This window comes from Hyperolius riggenbachi, chromosome 7 (genome assembly GCF_040937935.1).
Source record: "Hyperolius riggenbachi isolate aHypRig1 chromosome 7, aHypRig1.pri, whole genome shotgun sequence".
Lineage (NCBI taxonomy): Eukaryota > Metazoa > Chordata > Amphibia > Anura > Hyperoliidae > Hyperolius > Hyperolius riggenbachi.
This window is the reverse complement of record NC_090652.1, coordinates 236,181,091-236,193,646: the sequence shown is the minus strand read 5'-3', so window position 1 is coordinate 236,193,646 and position 12,556 is coordinate 236,181,091. Positions and strand designations below refer to the sequence as shown.

Here is a 12,556-nt window from a genome sequence, read left to right as displayed (position 1 = left end):
ATATTAAAGGACTTTTTTCGTGGTTATGTTTTTTGTTCAATTAAAATACTTTTTCTAAGTGTCTGTGTGTTTATTTACTTTTAACTCTTAAAGGAAATGGGTAAGGGGTACAAGTACCTCTATACTCATTTCTCCTGGGAGGGGGGGTGGGCATCTGGGGGACCCCTTTTTAAAGGGGACTCCCAGATTCCACCATGAACCTCCCCCCCAGGAAATCGCGGCCTCCACCTCCACCGCCCATCGGAGGTGGAGAAGAGCCCCTTGTCCTTGGATTGGACAAGGGCTCGGAGGGGGAGGGGAAAGCTTGGCTGCCCCTCCCCTTCCGAGACCCCCCAATCCATGGACCATGCGGGCTGGTATAGTCAGGGTGCGGAGCCCCACGCGGCCGGTGCTCCGCATTCTGGCTATCCCAGCCTGCATGGGGGACAAGGGGTTAAAGAGGTCTGGGAGGGGGGACCCCACGTCGTTTTTTTTTAATATTTCCCACACTCAGAACGAAGTAAGTAAAACTCTTCCCACTTGGGGGAATCTATGAAAATAATACACTATTGTTACCTGTGCAAAAAAAACTGACATTTTCCGAATTTAAAAGACATTTTCGCCCTTGAAACTTAAAAATCGATTTTCTCAAAAACTATAAGGTCTTTTTGAAAAAAAATTTTTTCCTCTTATTCCCACTGATCCCCTTAATATACCCTAGGAATTTGGTGTTCCTAAACTTTAAGCAGGCTTTGCTATTAACCGTTAAAGTCGGCGGGTTTTTAAATGTATACATTTTTACTTTGAAACTTTAACATCGATTTTCTCAAAAACTATGAGGTCTTTTTGAAAAAATTTTTTTTCCTCTTATTCCTCCTGATCTCCTTAATATATTCTCCAAATTTGAGGCTCTTAGCATTTAAGGGGACTTTGCTATTAACCCTTAAAGTTGGCGGCTTTTTTATATTATACGGAGCGTTACGGTTTAACGCGAAATTACGGTAGCGTTTAATGCGAAATTACGGCATGAACCCACTGTAATGCGAAAATTACGCGAAAATTACGCTTGCGCGAAATTTCGCGAAATCCTTCTTCATTACGATTATGTACTTACGGCCATAATCGTAATTACACTAATTACGCGAAATTTCGCGAAATCGTAATTAGGTCATTACGCTCATCTCTAGATCATATTAATCTGTATTTTCCGACAAGTATGAATCTGCTATCCACCTAAATATGACATGTATCGTCCATGAGTTACGGCATTTTATAAGTTTAAGCCTAAATCTCTCCCCAAGGACTTGAACTGTGGTTGGTTGGTAATTCAGATGGGGCAGGCATGGCCACACCCCCGAGCCAGCTTCATCAAAAGCACATTGCCAGCAGGCAGACCTCAGTCCTCCAAATTCCATCTTATGAGAGCCTGTCTGCTGCTAGCCAGAGGAAACGTGGTTAGCGGCCATCTTGTTTGGACTTTGCTCTGGAACTGAAACAAAAGAACTTTGCTCCTGCCTGAACTAAACTGAACTTTACAAGTTTTCCCACAAAAGGACATCTTTCCACGAAACTAAGTATTTTATCCTTTTCTTTTCATACTGCGCTACTAATGTCTCAATAATTGTTGATTTTAATGATTGTCTGTATATATTAATTATTTATATTGCATTAATAAACCGACGCTATCGTCAGTTGTTTGTTCAGCTACCCTATTATTCAGCCATACAGAAACTGAACCCAGACTTCTGGAGAGACGCTACTTTTGTTGCTAGCTAGACAGAATAGAGTGCGTTTAACCGTTTTTATTTGTAGATCTAGGCTCAGCCAGTCAGTGAGTTCCTCTGTCTCAGAAAACAGAGGTGGTGGCAATTATACCCTGAAATAGTGTGTAATTCGTAATTACCGTACCCCACAGGCTCCCTTCTGGTCGGTCTGCTGCCCAAATTCCGACGGTTTCTGCGCACCGAATGCGACCACAGCTTGCATGGTCTGTGTGCTGAAACCGATTGGAAGGCAATTTGCGTTCCGGCCACGAGGGGCCCTGTGACACTGCCCATCATCACTAGATTCATGGCCACCTGTATAGATTGCCATCCGATGTGGCAATATGACTGATTTCTTTCTTAAAGCAATCAATTCATGGAATAATTGATTCCTACCACACAGTGCACATCGATTTTGGGCAGGGTTACACTGTTCAACGCAGTGCAATGCTATAAGCCATTCACCGCAACTCCTGTACTGCCATAATCAACCTAGATTTTCCATCCTGCTCTATCAATACTTTTGATTGACAATCAATCAATTGGACAGTTTGGGGTAATCGATTCCCAGCAGATCGATGAAATGTGCCAAGAATTAAACAGGAAAATTGATAAGTGTATGAGCACCTTTAGGAAGACCGAAATGAACCTCAAGAGGCCAAATCTACTACTCTTCTGCTACTAATCCCATAAAATGACAGAAGCACTAGCAGAAATCAACCAACATTACGGATCATTACGGAGAGTCAAGACAAGACAAGACAAATAACATTTATATTGCGCTTTTCTCCTTGCGGACTCAAAGCGCCAGAGCAGAGCAGCAGCCACTAGGGCGCGCTCTATTGGCAGTAGCAGTGTAAGGGAGACTTGCCAAAGGTCTCCTACTGAATTAGTGCTGGCTTACTGAACAGGCAGAGCCGAGATTCGAACCCTTGTCTCCTGTGTCAGAGGCAGAGCCCTTAACCATTACACCATCAGCCAACTGCATGCAGAGTCAGTGATGTATTCCCCTGCTAATGCTGCTCCCTGGGGCCCCATGCAGAGTTTGAACACGGCTGCTCTCATAGTCACCTCTTCAGTTGGTGCGCTCCCTCCTCATTGCTTCTGTCACCTCCCAGTGCCCATAACGACCCCGTGACCCTACGGTGTGCATGTTGGGGCAACAATCTTCAGCAGATTTGATCACAGTGATTGAATCTCCCAAAGAATTTCTCGCTGTGTATGGGCACCTTTGGTCTTTTCTTTCTACACTTTCTACATTTGTGGTATAGGAAGAGAGCAGCCCAGAAAATGTTTTGGCTTTATAGAGGTTTAAAAAAAATGCCTATTTTACTGTTAGCTTGTTCTACAAAATATTCCTTACCCATGTTATCACGTCTGTCAGATCTTGTGATACATCCTTATAATCAATCTCTACATATGGATTAAAAGCATGAAATGCCAGGCAACCATTTTTTGTCAAAACTCGTATTGCTTCATTGTAAAACTCATTGGAATCAAACCAATGAACAGCAAGGCCAGCCGTAACCAAGTCCACTGAGGCATCTTGCAGAGGCATTTTCTCAGCTGCTGCAACCCTAAAGGATGAAAGAAAAAAAAACACTGATTGTATAGATGTTCCATGTAATGACTTCCACTTTTTACTTTATTATAGCAGTTGAAGAGAATCTGTAATTAAAAAAGTGCCCTGGGGGGTACTTACCCCTGGAGGGGGAAGCCTCCGGCTATTAATGGGGCTTCCCCCGTCTTCTGCAGTAGCCCCGATCCAGCACTGACTCCTCTAAAAATCTGCAAGACACCTGTGCAATAGAGCGGACCTGATCGGGCTCTGCTATCTGCGCTGAAGCCCGGAGTGGGTGCTGGATCCAAAAGGTAAATATTGCCATCTGCAGCTGTCTGGGGGTCCCACCGCTGGATTGGGGCTACTGCAGAGGATGGGGAAGCCTTGCTAGGATCCAGAGGCTTCCCTCTCCTGAGGTAAGTAAACACTTTTTTTTTTACTACAGATTCTCTTTAAAGAGAACCCGAGGTGGGGTTCTGACAATGCTATCCGCATACAGCGGCTGGGTATGCCTATACAGCCCAGCCTCTTTTGCTATCCAGATCCCCCCTAAGTTCCCCCTGCGCTCTGCTATTCCCCATAAATCACAGCCACGCTGTGCGGGCTGTGTTTACCTCTGTACTGTCAGTCTGCGTGCTCCCCCGCCTCCTGCATCGCTCCGGTCCCGCCCGCATCCCTTCCCTCCAATCAGCGGGGAGGGAAGGGACGTGGGCGGGGACCGGAGCTATGGAGGAGGCGGGGGAGCATGCAGACTGACAGTACAGAGGTAAACACAGCACGCTGTGACACACTGTGTGTTGGCAGCGCAGCTGTGAATTATGGGGGATAGCAGAGCGCAGGGGGAACTTAGGGGGGATCTGGATAGCAACAGAGGCTGGGCAATATAAGTAGACCCAGCCTCTGTATGTGGATAGCATTGTCAGAACCCCACCTCGGGTTCTCTTTAAGGCAAACCATAATTTAAAGTGGGATTATACAAAAAAATTTCGTTTTGCTCTACAACATTAACGCAGTAAAAAATAACAAATGTAAAGCAGTGTAAAATTGGCTTAATGTCATTTGTTGGCATATTTACAATTCACTGAAGCGTATTGATAAAATTGCCAGTTTCAGGACATATTATCAGATTGACTTGTAATTAAGTAATTACTAAGCAAAGAAAGGAGAAAACGTTCTCTGATACAGGTAGTCCCCAGATAATGAACGAGATAGTTACAAATTTAGTTAGTACAGTTGAAAAAAGACACACATCCATCGAGTTCAACCAGAATGTACAACAGTAGCCTGCACCCTCACATTTATACTACAGTGCCTTGAAATATGTTGGTGCTTTATAAATCAATAATAATAATAATAATATATCAGCTGATCCAGAGCAAAGATTAAACCCCTTAAAGAGAACCCGAGGTGGGTTTGTGAAATCATATTAGGGCACAAAGGCATATTGTGTGTCCTGTGACTAGCCTCTGTGTCCTTTTATAGTGCCTCCATCCCCCCATGCTCTGCTCTTCCCCCTTATAAAAAGCGACAGGCTTGCGACACGCAGATTGTCCTACAGCTCCCCCACCTCCTGCATAGTGTGGGAGGAAAGGGACACAGGCGGGGAGCCGCGCTATGCAGAAGGTGGGGGAGCGGCGATGACAGACAGCCTGAAGGTAAGTACCAGGCTAGCGACAATCTGCGTGTCGCTAGCCTGGCGCTTTTTATAAGCGGGGACAGCAGAGTGCAGGGAGGGGCTGGAGGCACTATAGAAGGACACAGAGGCTGGTCACAGTACACACAATATGCCTCGGTATCCTAATACGATTTCACAAACCCACCCCGGGTTCTTTTTAAAAGGCTTGGACCAATTTGCCCCAAAAGAGAAAAAAAAATCGTCCTGACTCCAAATGGCAATTAGAGATGGCCCGAATCTCCGATTTTCGGTTTGCGAACGCGAACTTACGCAAAAGTTTGCGAACATGCGAACTTCCGCGAACCGCAATAGACTTCAATGGGGAGGCGAACTTTGAAAACTAGAAACATTTATGCTGGCCACAAAAGTGATGGAAAAGATGTTTCAAGGGGTCTAACACCTGGAGAGGGGCATGGCGGAGTGGGATACATGCCAAAAGTCCCCAGGAAAAATCAGGATTTGATACACAGCAGCGTTTTAAGGGCAGAAATCACATTTTATTGCTAAATTGGAGGCCTAAAGTGCTTTAAAACATCTTGCACGTGTATACATCAATCAGGAAGTGTAATTAGTGTACTGCGATACACTGACAGACCAAACTCACTGTGTAACGCACCACAAACAGCTGTTTGTGTAGTGACAGCCGTGCTGGACTGGTGCGCACCATGGCCAGAGTGCAGGCGATAGCGGTTTTCAAGCCCATATGGTCTGGCTGAGGTAGCTGAATGACAGAATAACAGTGACTGAGTGTCCAGCTGATTGAATTTGGTCTGTCCACAATGAAGCAACAACCTTATTATCTATTTTCTTGGGTCAGGTGTGCCACCCAACGCCAACACACTCATATAGCCGGCGGTCATTGCTTCATCGTGATACGCAAGCCCCTTCACCGCAGTAAGGTAACGATCACGAAGGGGAATTGACACGTACATGCCTTTTGTTTTGCTGTTGCAGCTGCAGTGCAGCCAGAAAAATTAGGCAGGAATGTACACGCACCAGAAAAATCATTATAGCGGCCGCTGCTAGCAGCGGCCTTAAAAATTTAGGAATCCGGCTGGAGTCCTGGTGGACCCTGTTGGTGGTAGCAGTCAAGTGGCCTGCAGGCAGAGATGCTGTGTGGGGCTGACTTAGTCTTCGGGCGGGCAGTAACCCTCCGGGATCCATGCCTCATTCATTTTGGTAAAGGTGAGGTACTGGACACTTTTGTGACCTAGGCGACTTCTCTTCTCAGTGACAATGCCTCCAGCTGCGCTGAAGGTCCTTTCTGACAGGATGTTTGAGGCAGGGCAAGACAGAAGTTGGATGGCAAATTTTGACAGCTCTGGCCACAGGTTAAGCATGCACACCCAGTAGTCCAAGGGGTTCATTGCTGCTCACAGTGTCTACATCCACACTTAAGGCCAGGTAGTCGGCTACCTGCCGGTCGAGGCGTTGGTGGAGGGTGGATCCAGAAGCGCTAAGGCGAGGCGTTGGACTAAAGAATGTCCACATGTCCGACATCACCATGAGATCGCTAGAGCGTCCTGTCCTTGCCTGCGTGGACATGGGAGAAGGTGGCAGTTACTGCCAGTTACTGGCAGTGGTACCTTTATTCCGTTGTGCTGTGAGATCACCCTTAAACGCACTGTAAAGCATAGTTGCCAGCTTTTTCTGCATGTGCAGCATCCTCTCTGCCTTCAGGTGAGTTGGTAACAGGTCCGCCACTTTGTGCCTATACTGAGGGTCTAGTAGCGTGGCCACCCAGTACAGCTCATTCCCCTTGAGTTTTTTTATATGGGGGTCCCTCAACAGGCTGGAAAGCATGAAAGACGCCATCTGCACAAAGTTGGATGCAGACGAACTATCCAACTCCTCTTGCTCTACCTCAGTTATGTCAGGTACGTTCTCCTCCTCCCCCCAGCCACGACCAATACCATGGGAGCGTTGAGCAGCACAAGCCCCCTGCGACGCCTGCTGCGGTTGTTCTTCTGCTGCCTCCTCCTCCTCAAAAAAAAAAACAACTTCCTCATCATCTGACTTCTCTTCCCCACACGACTCTTCCTCCTCCTCCTCCCTCTGTGCTGCCGCAGGTGTTGAGGAAACATCTGGTTCTGATGAGAATTGATCCCACAACGCTTCCTCCTGTAACTGTTCCTGTTCACGCTCATCCACAGCTTGATCCACCACTCTACGCATGGCATGCTCCAGGAAAAAGGCAAACGGGATCAAGTCGCTGATGGCGCCTTCACTGCGACTCACTATCTTTGTCACCTCCTCAAACGGCCGCATGAGCCTGCAGGCATTTCGCATGAGTGTCCAGTACTTTGGCCAGAACATCCCCATCTCCCCAGACTGTGTCCTTTGACTGTAGTTGTAGAGATACTGTTTGACGGCTTTCTCCTGTTGTAACAGGCAGTCGAACATTAGGAGGATCGAATTCCAGCGATTCGGGCTATTGCAAATCAAGCGCCTCACCGGCAAGTTGTTTCTCCACTGCATATCGGCCAAGCGTGCCATGGCCGTGTAAGACCGCTTGAAATGCCCATACAACTTCCTGGCCTGCTTTAGGACGTCCTGTAAGCCTGGGTACTTACACACAAATCTCTGGATTACAAGATTGAGCACATGTGCCATGCAGGGTACATGTGTCAACTTTCCCAAATTCAAAGCCAAAATGAGATTGCTGCCGTTGTCACACACCACGTTGCTGATCTCCAGTTGGTGCGGGGCCAGCCACTGATCCGCCTGTTTGTTCAGAGCAGCCAGGAGAGCTGCTCCAGTTTGACTCTCCGCTTTGAGGCAAGACATTTTCTAAGATGGTGTACCTGGCATGCAGCATAGGCCCTGAGGAGCTGGGGCTGTGTAGCTGGAGAGGAGATCGCAGCACCAGTAGAGTTGCGCTGCCACTCAGCCAAGAAGGAGGAGGACGACGACAGCGAATAGGATGTAGCAGGAGGAGTAGGAGGAAGAGAGGAGGTGGCAGCAGGCCTGCCTGCAAGCCGTGGAGGTGTCATAAGTTGGTCCGCTTCACAGCCACGTACTCCCTGCTTGCCATCGGTCACCAGGTTGACCCAATGGGCCGTGTAAGTAATGTACCTGCCCTGACCGTGCTTGGCAGATCAGGCATCCGTGGTCAGATGGACCCTTGACCCAACGCTGTGTGCCAGAGATGACACCACTTGCCTCTCAACTTCCCGGTACAGTTAGGGTATCGCCTTTTTAGAGAAATAATTGCGGCCTGGTATCTTCCACTGCGGTGTCCCTATGGCCACAAATTTTTGGAAAGCCTCAGAGTCCACCAGCTGGTATGGTAACAGCTGGCGGGATAACAGTTCTGCCATGCCAGCTGTCAGACGCCGGGCAAGGGGGTGACTGGCAGACATTGGCTTCTTCCGCTCAAAGATTTCCCTCACGGACACCTGGCTGCGGCTGAGGGCAGAGGAGCAGGAGCCGCTCAAGGTGAGAGGCGGAGTGGAGGAGGTTGGCTATGATTGTGAAGGTGCAAGGGAGTCGGCACGACCTCGAACAGACCTGCCAGGTGGCCTGCCTCTGGGTCTGCCTCTGCCTGTTGTTTTGTCCATATCGGGGGCGATGAAGTGAAAGGTATGAACTGACTTGACTAATACAATGTGCAGTCACACAGGTGCAGTGAAAGGTATGCAATGACTGGCATTACAATATAATGTGCAGCTGTCACACAGGTGCAGTTAACAGGTATGCACGGACTGGTATACTAAACAGCATGCGGTCACACAGGTGCAGTGAACAGGTATGCAGGGATTGGTATTACAAATGTGCAGCTGTCACACACAGGTACCGTGAACAGGTGCTGTGACTGGTGGTATCTTACACTGCTTGTGCTCACGTAGGTGCACTGAACAGGTTACAGGTATGCACTGCAGTGATTGGTATTACAAATGTGCAGCTGTCACACACACACACAGGTACCGTGAACAGGTGCAATGACTGGTGGTATTAACAATGCGTGCGCTCACCTAGGTAGGTAGGTAGGTGCACTGAACAGTGAACAGGTGCAGTGATTGGGATTACAAATGTGCAGCGGGGGGGGGGGGGGGGTATTCACGGCGGCACAGCAAGCACAGTTGCCCCAGTATAGGGAGTCTAGGTACCCCGGTGCGGCTAGTATAGTGCCCCAGTATAGCTAGTATAGTGCCCAGTGTGCCCCAGTATAGCTAGTATAGTGCCCCAGTATAGCTAGTATAGTGCCTAGTGTGCCCCAAGATAGCTAATATAGTGCCCCATGTGCCCCAGGATAGCTAGTATAGTGCCCAGTGTGCCCCAGGATAGCTAGTATAGTGCCCCATGTGCCCCAGGATAGCTAGTATAGTGCCCCAGGATAGCTAGTATAGTGCCCAGTGTGCCCCAGGATAGCTAGTATAGTGCCCCATGTGCCCCAGTATAGCTAGTACAGTGCCCAGTGTGCCCCATGTGCCCCAGGATAGCTAGTATAGTGCCCAGTGTGCCCCAGTATAGCTAGTATAGTGCCCCAGGATAGCTAGTATAGTGCCCAGTGTGCCCCAGTATAGCTAGTACAGTGCCCAGTGTGCCCCAGGATAGCTAGTATAGTGCCCCATGTGCCCCAGGATAGCTAGTATAGTGCCCAGTGTGCCCCAGTATAGCTAGTACAGTGCCCAGTGTGCCCCAGGATAGCTAGTATAGTGCCCCATGTGCCCCAGGATAGCTAGTATAGTGCCCCAGGATAGCTAGTATAGTGCCCAGTGTGCCCCAGGATAGCTAGTATAGTGCCCCATGTGCCCCAGGATAGCTAGTATAGTGCCCCAGGATAGCTAGTATAGTGCCCAGTGTGCCCCAGGATAGCTAGTATAGTGCCCCAGTATAGCTAGTATAGTGCCCAGTGTGCCCCAGGATAGCTAGTATAGTGCCCCATGTGCCCCAGGATAGCTAGTATAGTGCCAAGTGTGCCCCAGTATAGCTAGTATAGTGCCCCATGTGCCCCAGGATAGCTAGTATAGTGCCCAGTGTGCCCCAGGATAGCTAGTACAGTGCCCAGTGTGCCCCAGGATAGCTAGTATAGTGCCCTATGTGCCCCAGGATAGCTAGTATAGTGCCCCAGGATAGCTAGTATAGTGCCCAGTGTGCCCCAGGATAGCTAGTATAGTGCCCAGTGTGCCCCAGTATAGCTAGTACAGTGCCCAGTGTGCCCCAGGATAGCTAGTATAGTGCCCCATGTGCCCCAGGATAGTTAGTATAGTGCCCCAGGATAGCTAGTATAGTGCCCAGTGTGCCCCAGGATAGCTAGTATAGTGCCCAGTGTGCCCCAGGATAGCTAGTATAGTGCCCAGTGTGCCCCAGGATAGCTAGTATAGTGCCTAGTGTGCAGCTAGTATAGTGCCCAGTGTGCCCCAGTATAGCTAGCATAGTGCCCAGTGTGCCCCAGTATAGCTAGTATAGTGCCCCAGGATAGCTAGTATAGTGCCCCAGTGTAGCCCCCCTCCCCCCGCGGCCGCCGCTTCTGTTACCTGTTATGAGCTGGCGGCCGCTTCCTGTCACAGATTCCCCGTAGCCGCTCTGAGGAATGCAGCATCTCCCATTGCAGCAGCGCTTCCTGCGCAGCTGCTGTAAGGAGGGAAGGAAGGAAGCGAGACAGCGACGGTTTCCATGGTAACGGCGATCGCCGCTACAGGAAGCCGCTGCCCCGCTTTCTTCCCTTCTTACAGCAGCTGCGCAGGAAGCACTGCTGCAATAGGAGATGCTGCATTCCTCAGAGCGGCTACGGGGAATCTGTGACAGGAAGCGGCCGCCAGCTCATAAGGTGACAGGAGCGGCGGCCGCGGGGGGAGGGGGGCGAGAGGCCAGACCCGCCGCGGCCCAGCTGGCAACTGCCCACGGACCAGCAGTGGGTCGCGGCCCGGTGGTTGGGGACCCCTGATTAGAGTTGGGCCGAACGGTTCGCCTGCGAACGGTTCCATGCGAACTTCTGTGGTTCGCGTTCGCGTCCCGCGGGCGAACTTTTGCGGAAGTTCGGTTCGCCCCATAATGCACCATGAGGGTCAACTTTGACCCTCTACATCACAGTCAGCAGGCCCAGTGTAGCCAATTAGGCTACACTAGCACCTGGAGCCACTCCCCCCCTACTAAAAGGCAGGCAGCGGCGACCATTACGGTCACTCGTGTGCCTGCATTAGTGAGAGTAGGGCGAGCTGCTGCACACTCTCTCATAGGGAAAAATTAGTTAGGCTTAGCTTGTCCCTGGCTGCATACCTGTTCTGTGAACCCACCACTGCATACCTGTACTGTGAACCCACCACTGCATACCTGTTCTGTGAACCCACCACTGCATACCTGTTCTGTGAACCCACCACTGCATACCTGTACTGTGAACCCACCACTGCATACCTGTTCAGTGAACCTGCCACTGCATACCTGTTCAGTGAACCTGCCACTGCATACCTGTTCAGTGAACCCACCACTGCATACCTGTTCAGTGAACCTGCCACTGCATACCTGTTCAGTGAACCTGCCACTGCATACCTGTTCAGTGAACCCACCACTGCATACCTGTTCAGTGAACCTGCCACTGCATACCTGTACTGTTCAGTGAACCCGCCACTGCATACCTGTACTGTGAACCCACCACTGCATACCTGTTCAGTGAACCCACCACTGCATACCTGTTCTGTGAACCCACCACTGCATACCTGTACTGTGAACCCACCACTGCATACCTGTTCAGTGAACCTGCCACTGCATACCTGTACTGTTCAGTGAACCCGCCACTGCATACCTGTTCTGTTCAGTGAACCCGCCACTGCATACCTGTTCTGTTCAGTGAACCCGCCACTGTATGCCTGTTCTGTTCAGTGAACCCGCCACTGCATATCTGTTCTGTTCAGTGAACCCGCCACTGCATACCTGTTCTGTTCAGTGAACCCGCCACTGCATACCTGTTCTGTTCAGTGAACCCGCCACTGCATACCTGTTCTGTTCAGTGAACCCGCCACTGCATACCTGTTCTGTTCAGTGAACCCGCCACTGTATACCTGTTCTGTTCAGTGAACCCGCCACAGTATACCTGTTCTGTTCAGTGAACCCGCCACTGCATACCTGTTCTGTTCAGTGAACCTGCCACTGTATACCTGTTCTGTTCAGTGAACATTTTGGTGTGTCAGTGTGAAGCAGTACCTTAATTACACTACCTGATTGATGTATACACATGCAAGATGTTTTAAAGCACTTTAGGCCTGTCATTTAGCATTCAATATGATTTCTGCCCTTAAAACGCTGCTTTGCGTCAAATCCAGATTTTTCCCGGGGACTTTTGGCGTGTATCCCACTCCGCCATGCCCCCCTCCAGGTGTTAGACCCCTTGAAACATCTTTTCCATCACTTTTGTGGCCAGCATAAATTTTTTTTTTCAAAGTTCGCATCCCCATTGAAGTCTATTGCGGTTCGCGAACTTTAACGCGAACCTTCCGCGAAAGTTCGCGAACCCGGTTCGCGAACCTAAAATCGGAGGTTCGGCCCAACTCTACCCCTGATGTAGAGGGTCAAAGTTGACCCTAATGGTGCACTATGGGGGCGAATCGAACTTCCGGAAAAGTTTGCGGTTCCCTGTGA

General features: G+C 49.6%; 1 protein-coding gene across 1 annotated transcript in view; it reads right to left on the bottom strand.

Moving 5' to 3' along the window:
• Positions 1–12,556, bottom strand: part of LOC137525794 (uncharacterized) — a 61,312-nt gene that overhangs the window by 17,093 nt on the left and 31,663 nt on the right. The window contains exon 4 of the mRNA XM_068246995.1: positions 3,106–3,319. Coding sequence (XP_068103096.1) covers positions 3,106–3,319 — 214 coding nt within the window. The remainder of the gene's footprint in view (positions 1–3,105; positions 3,320–12,556) is intronic.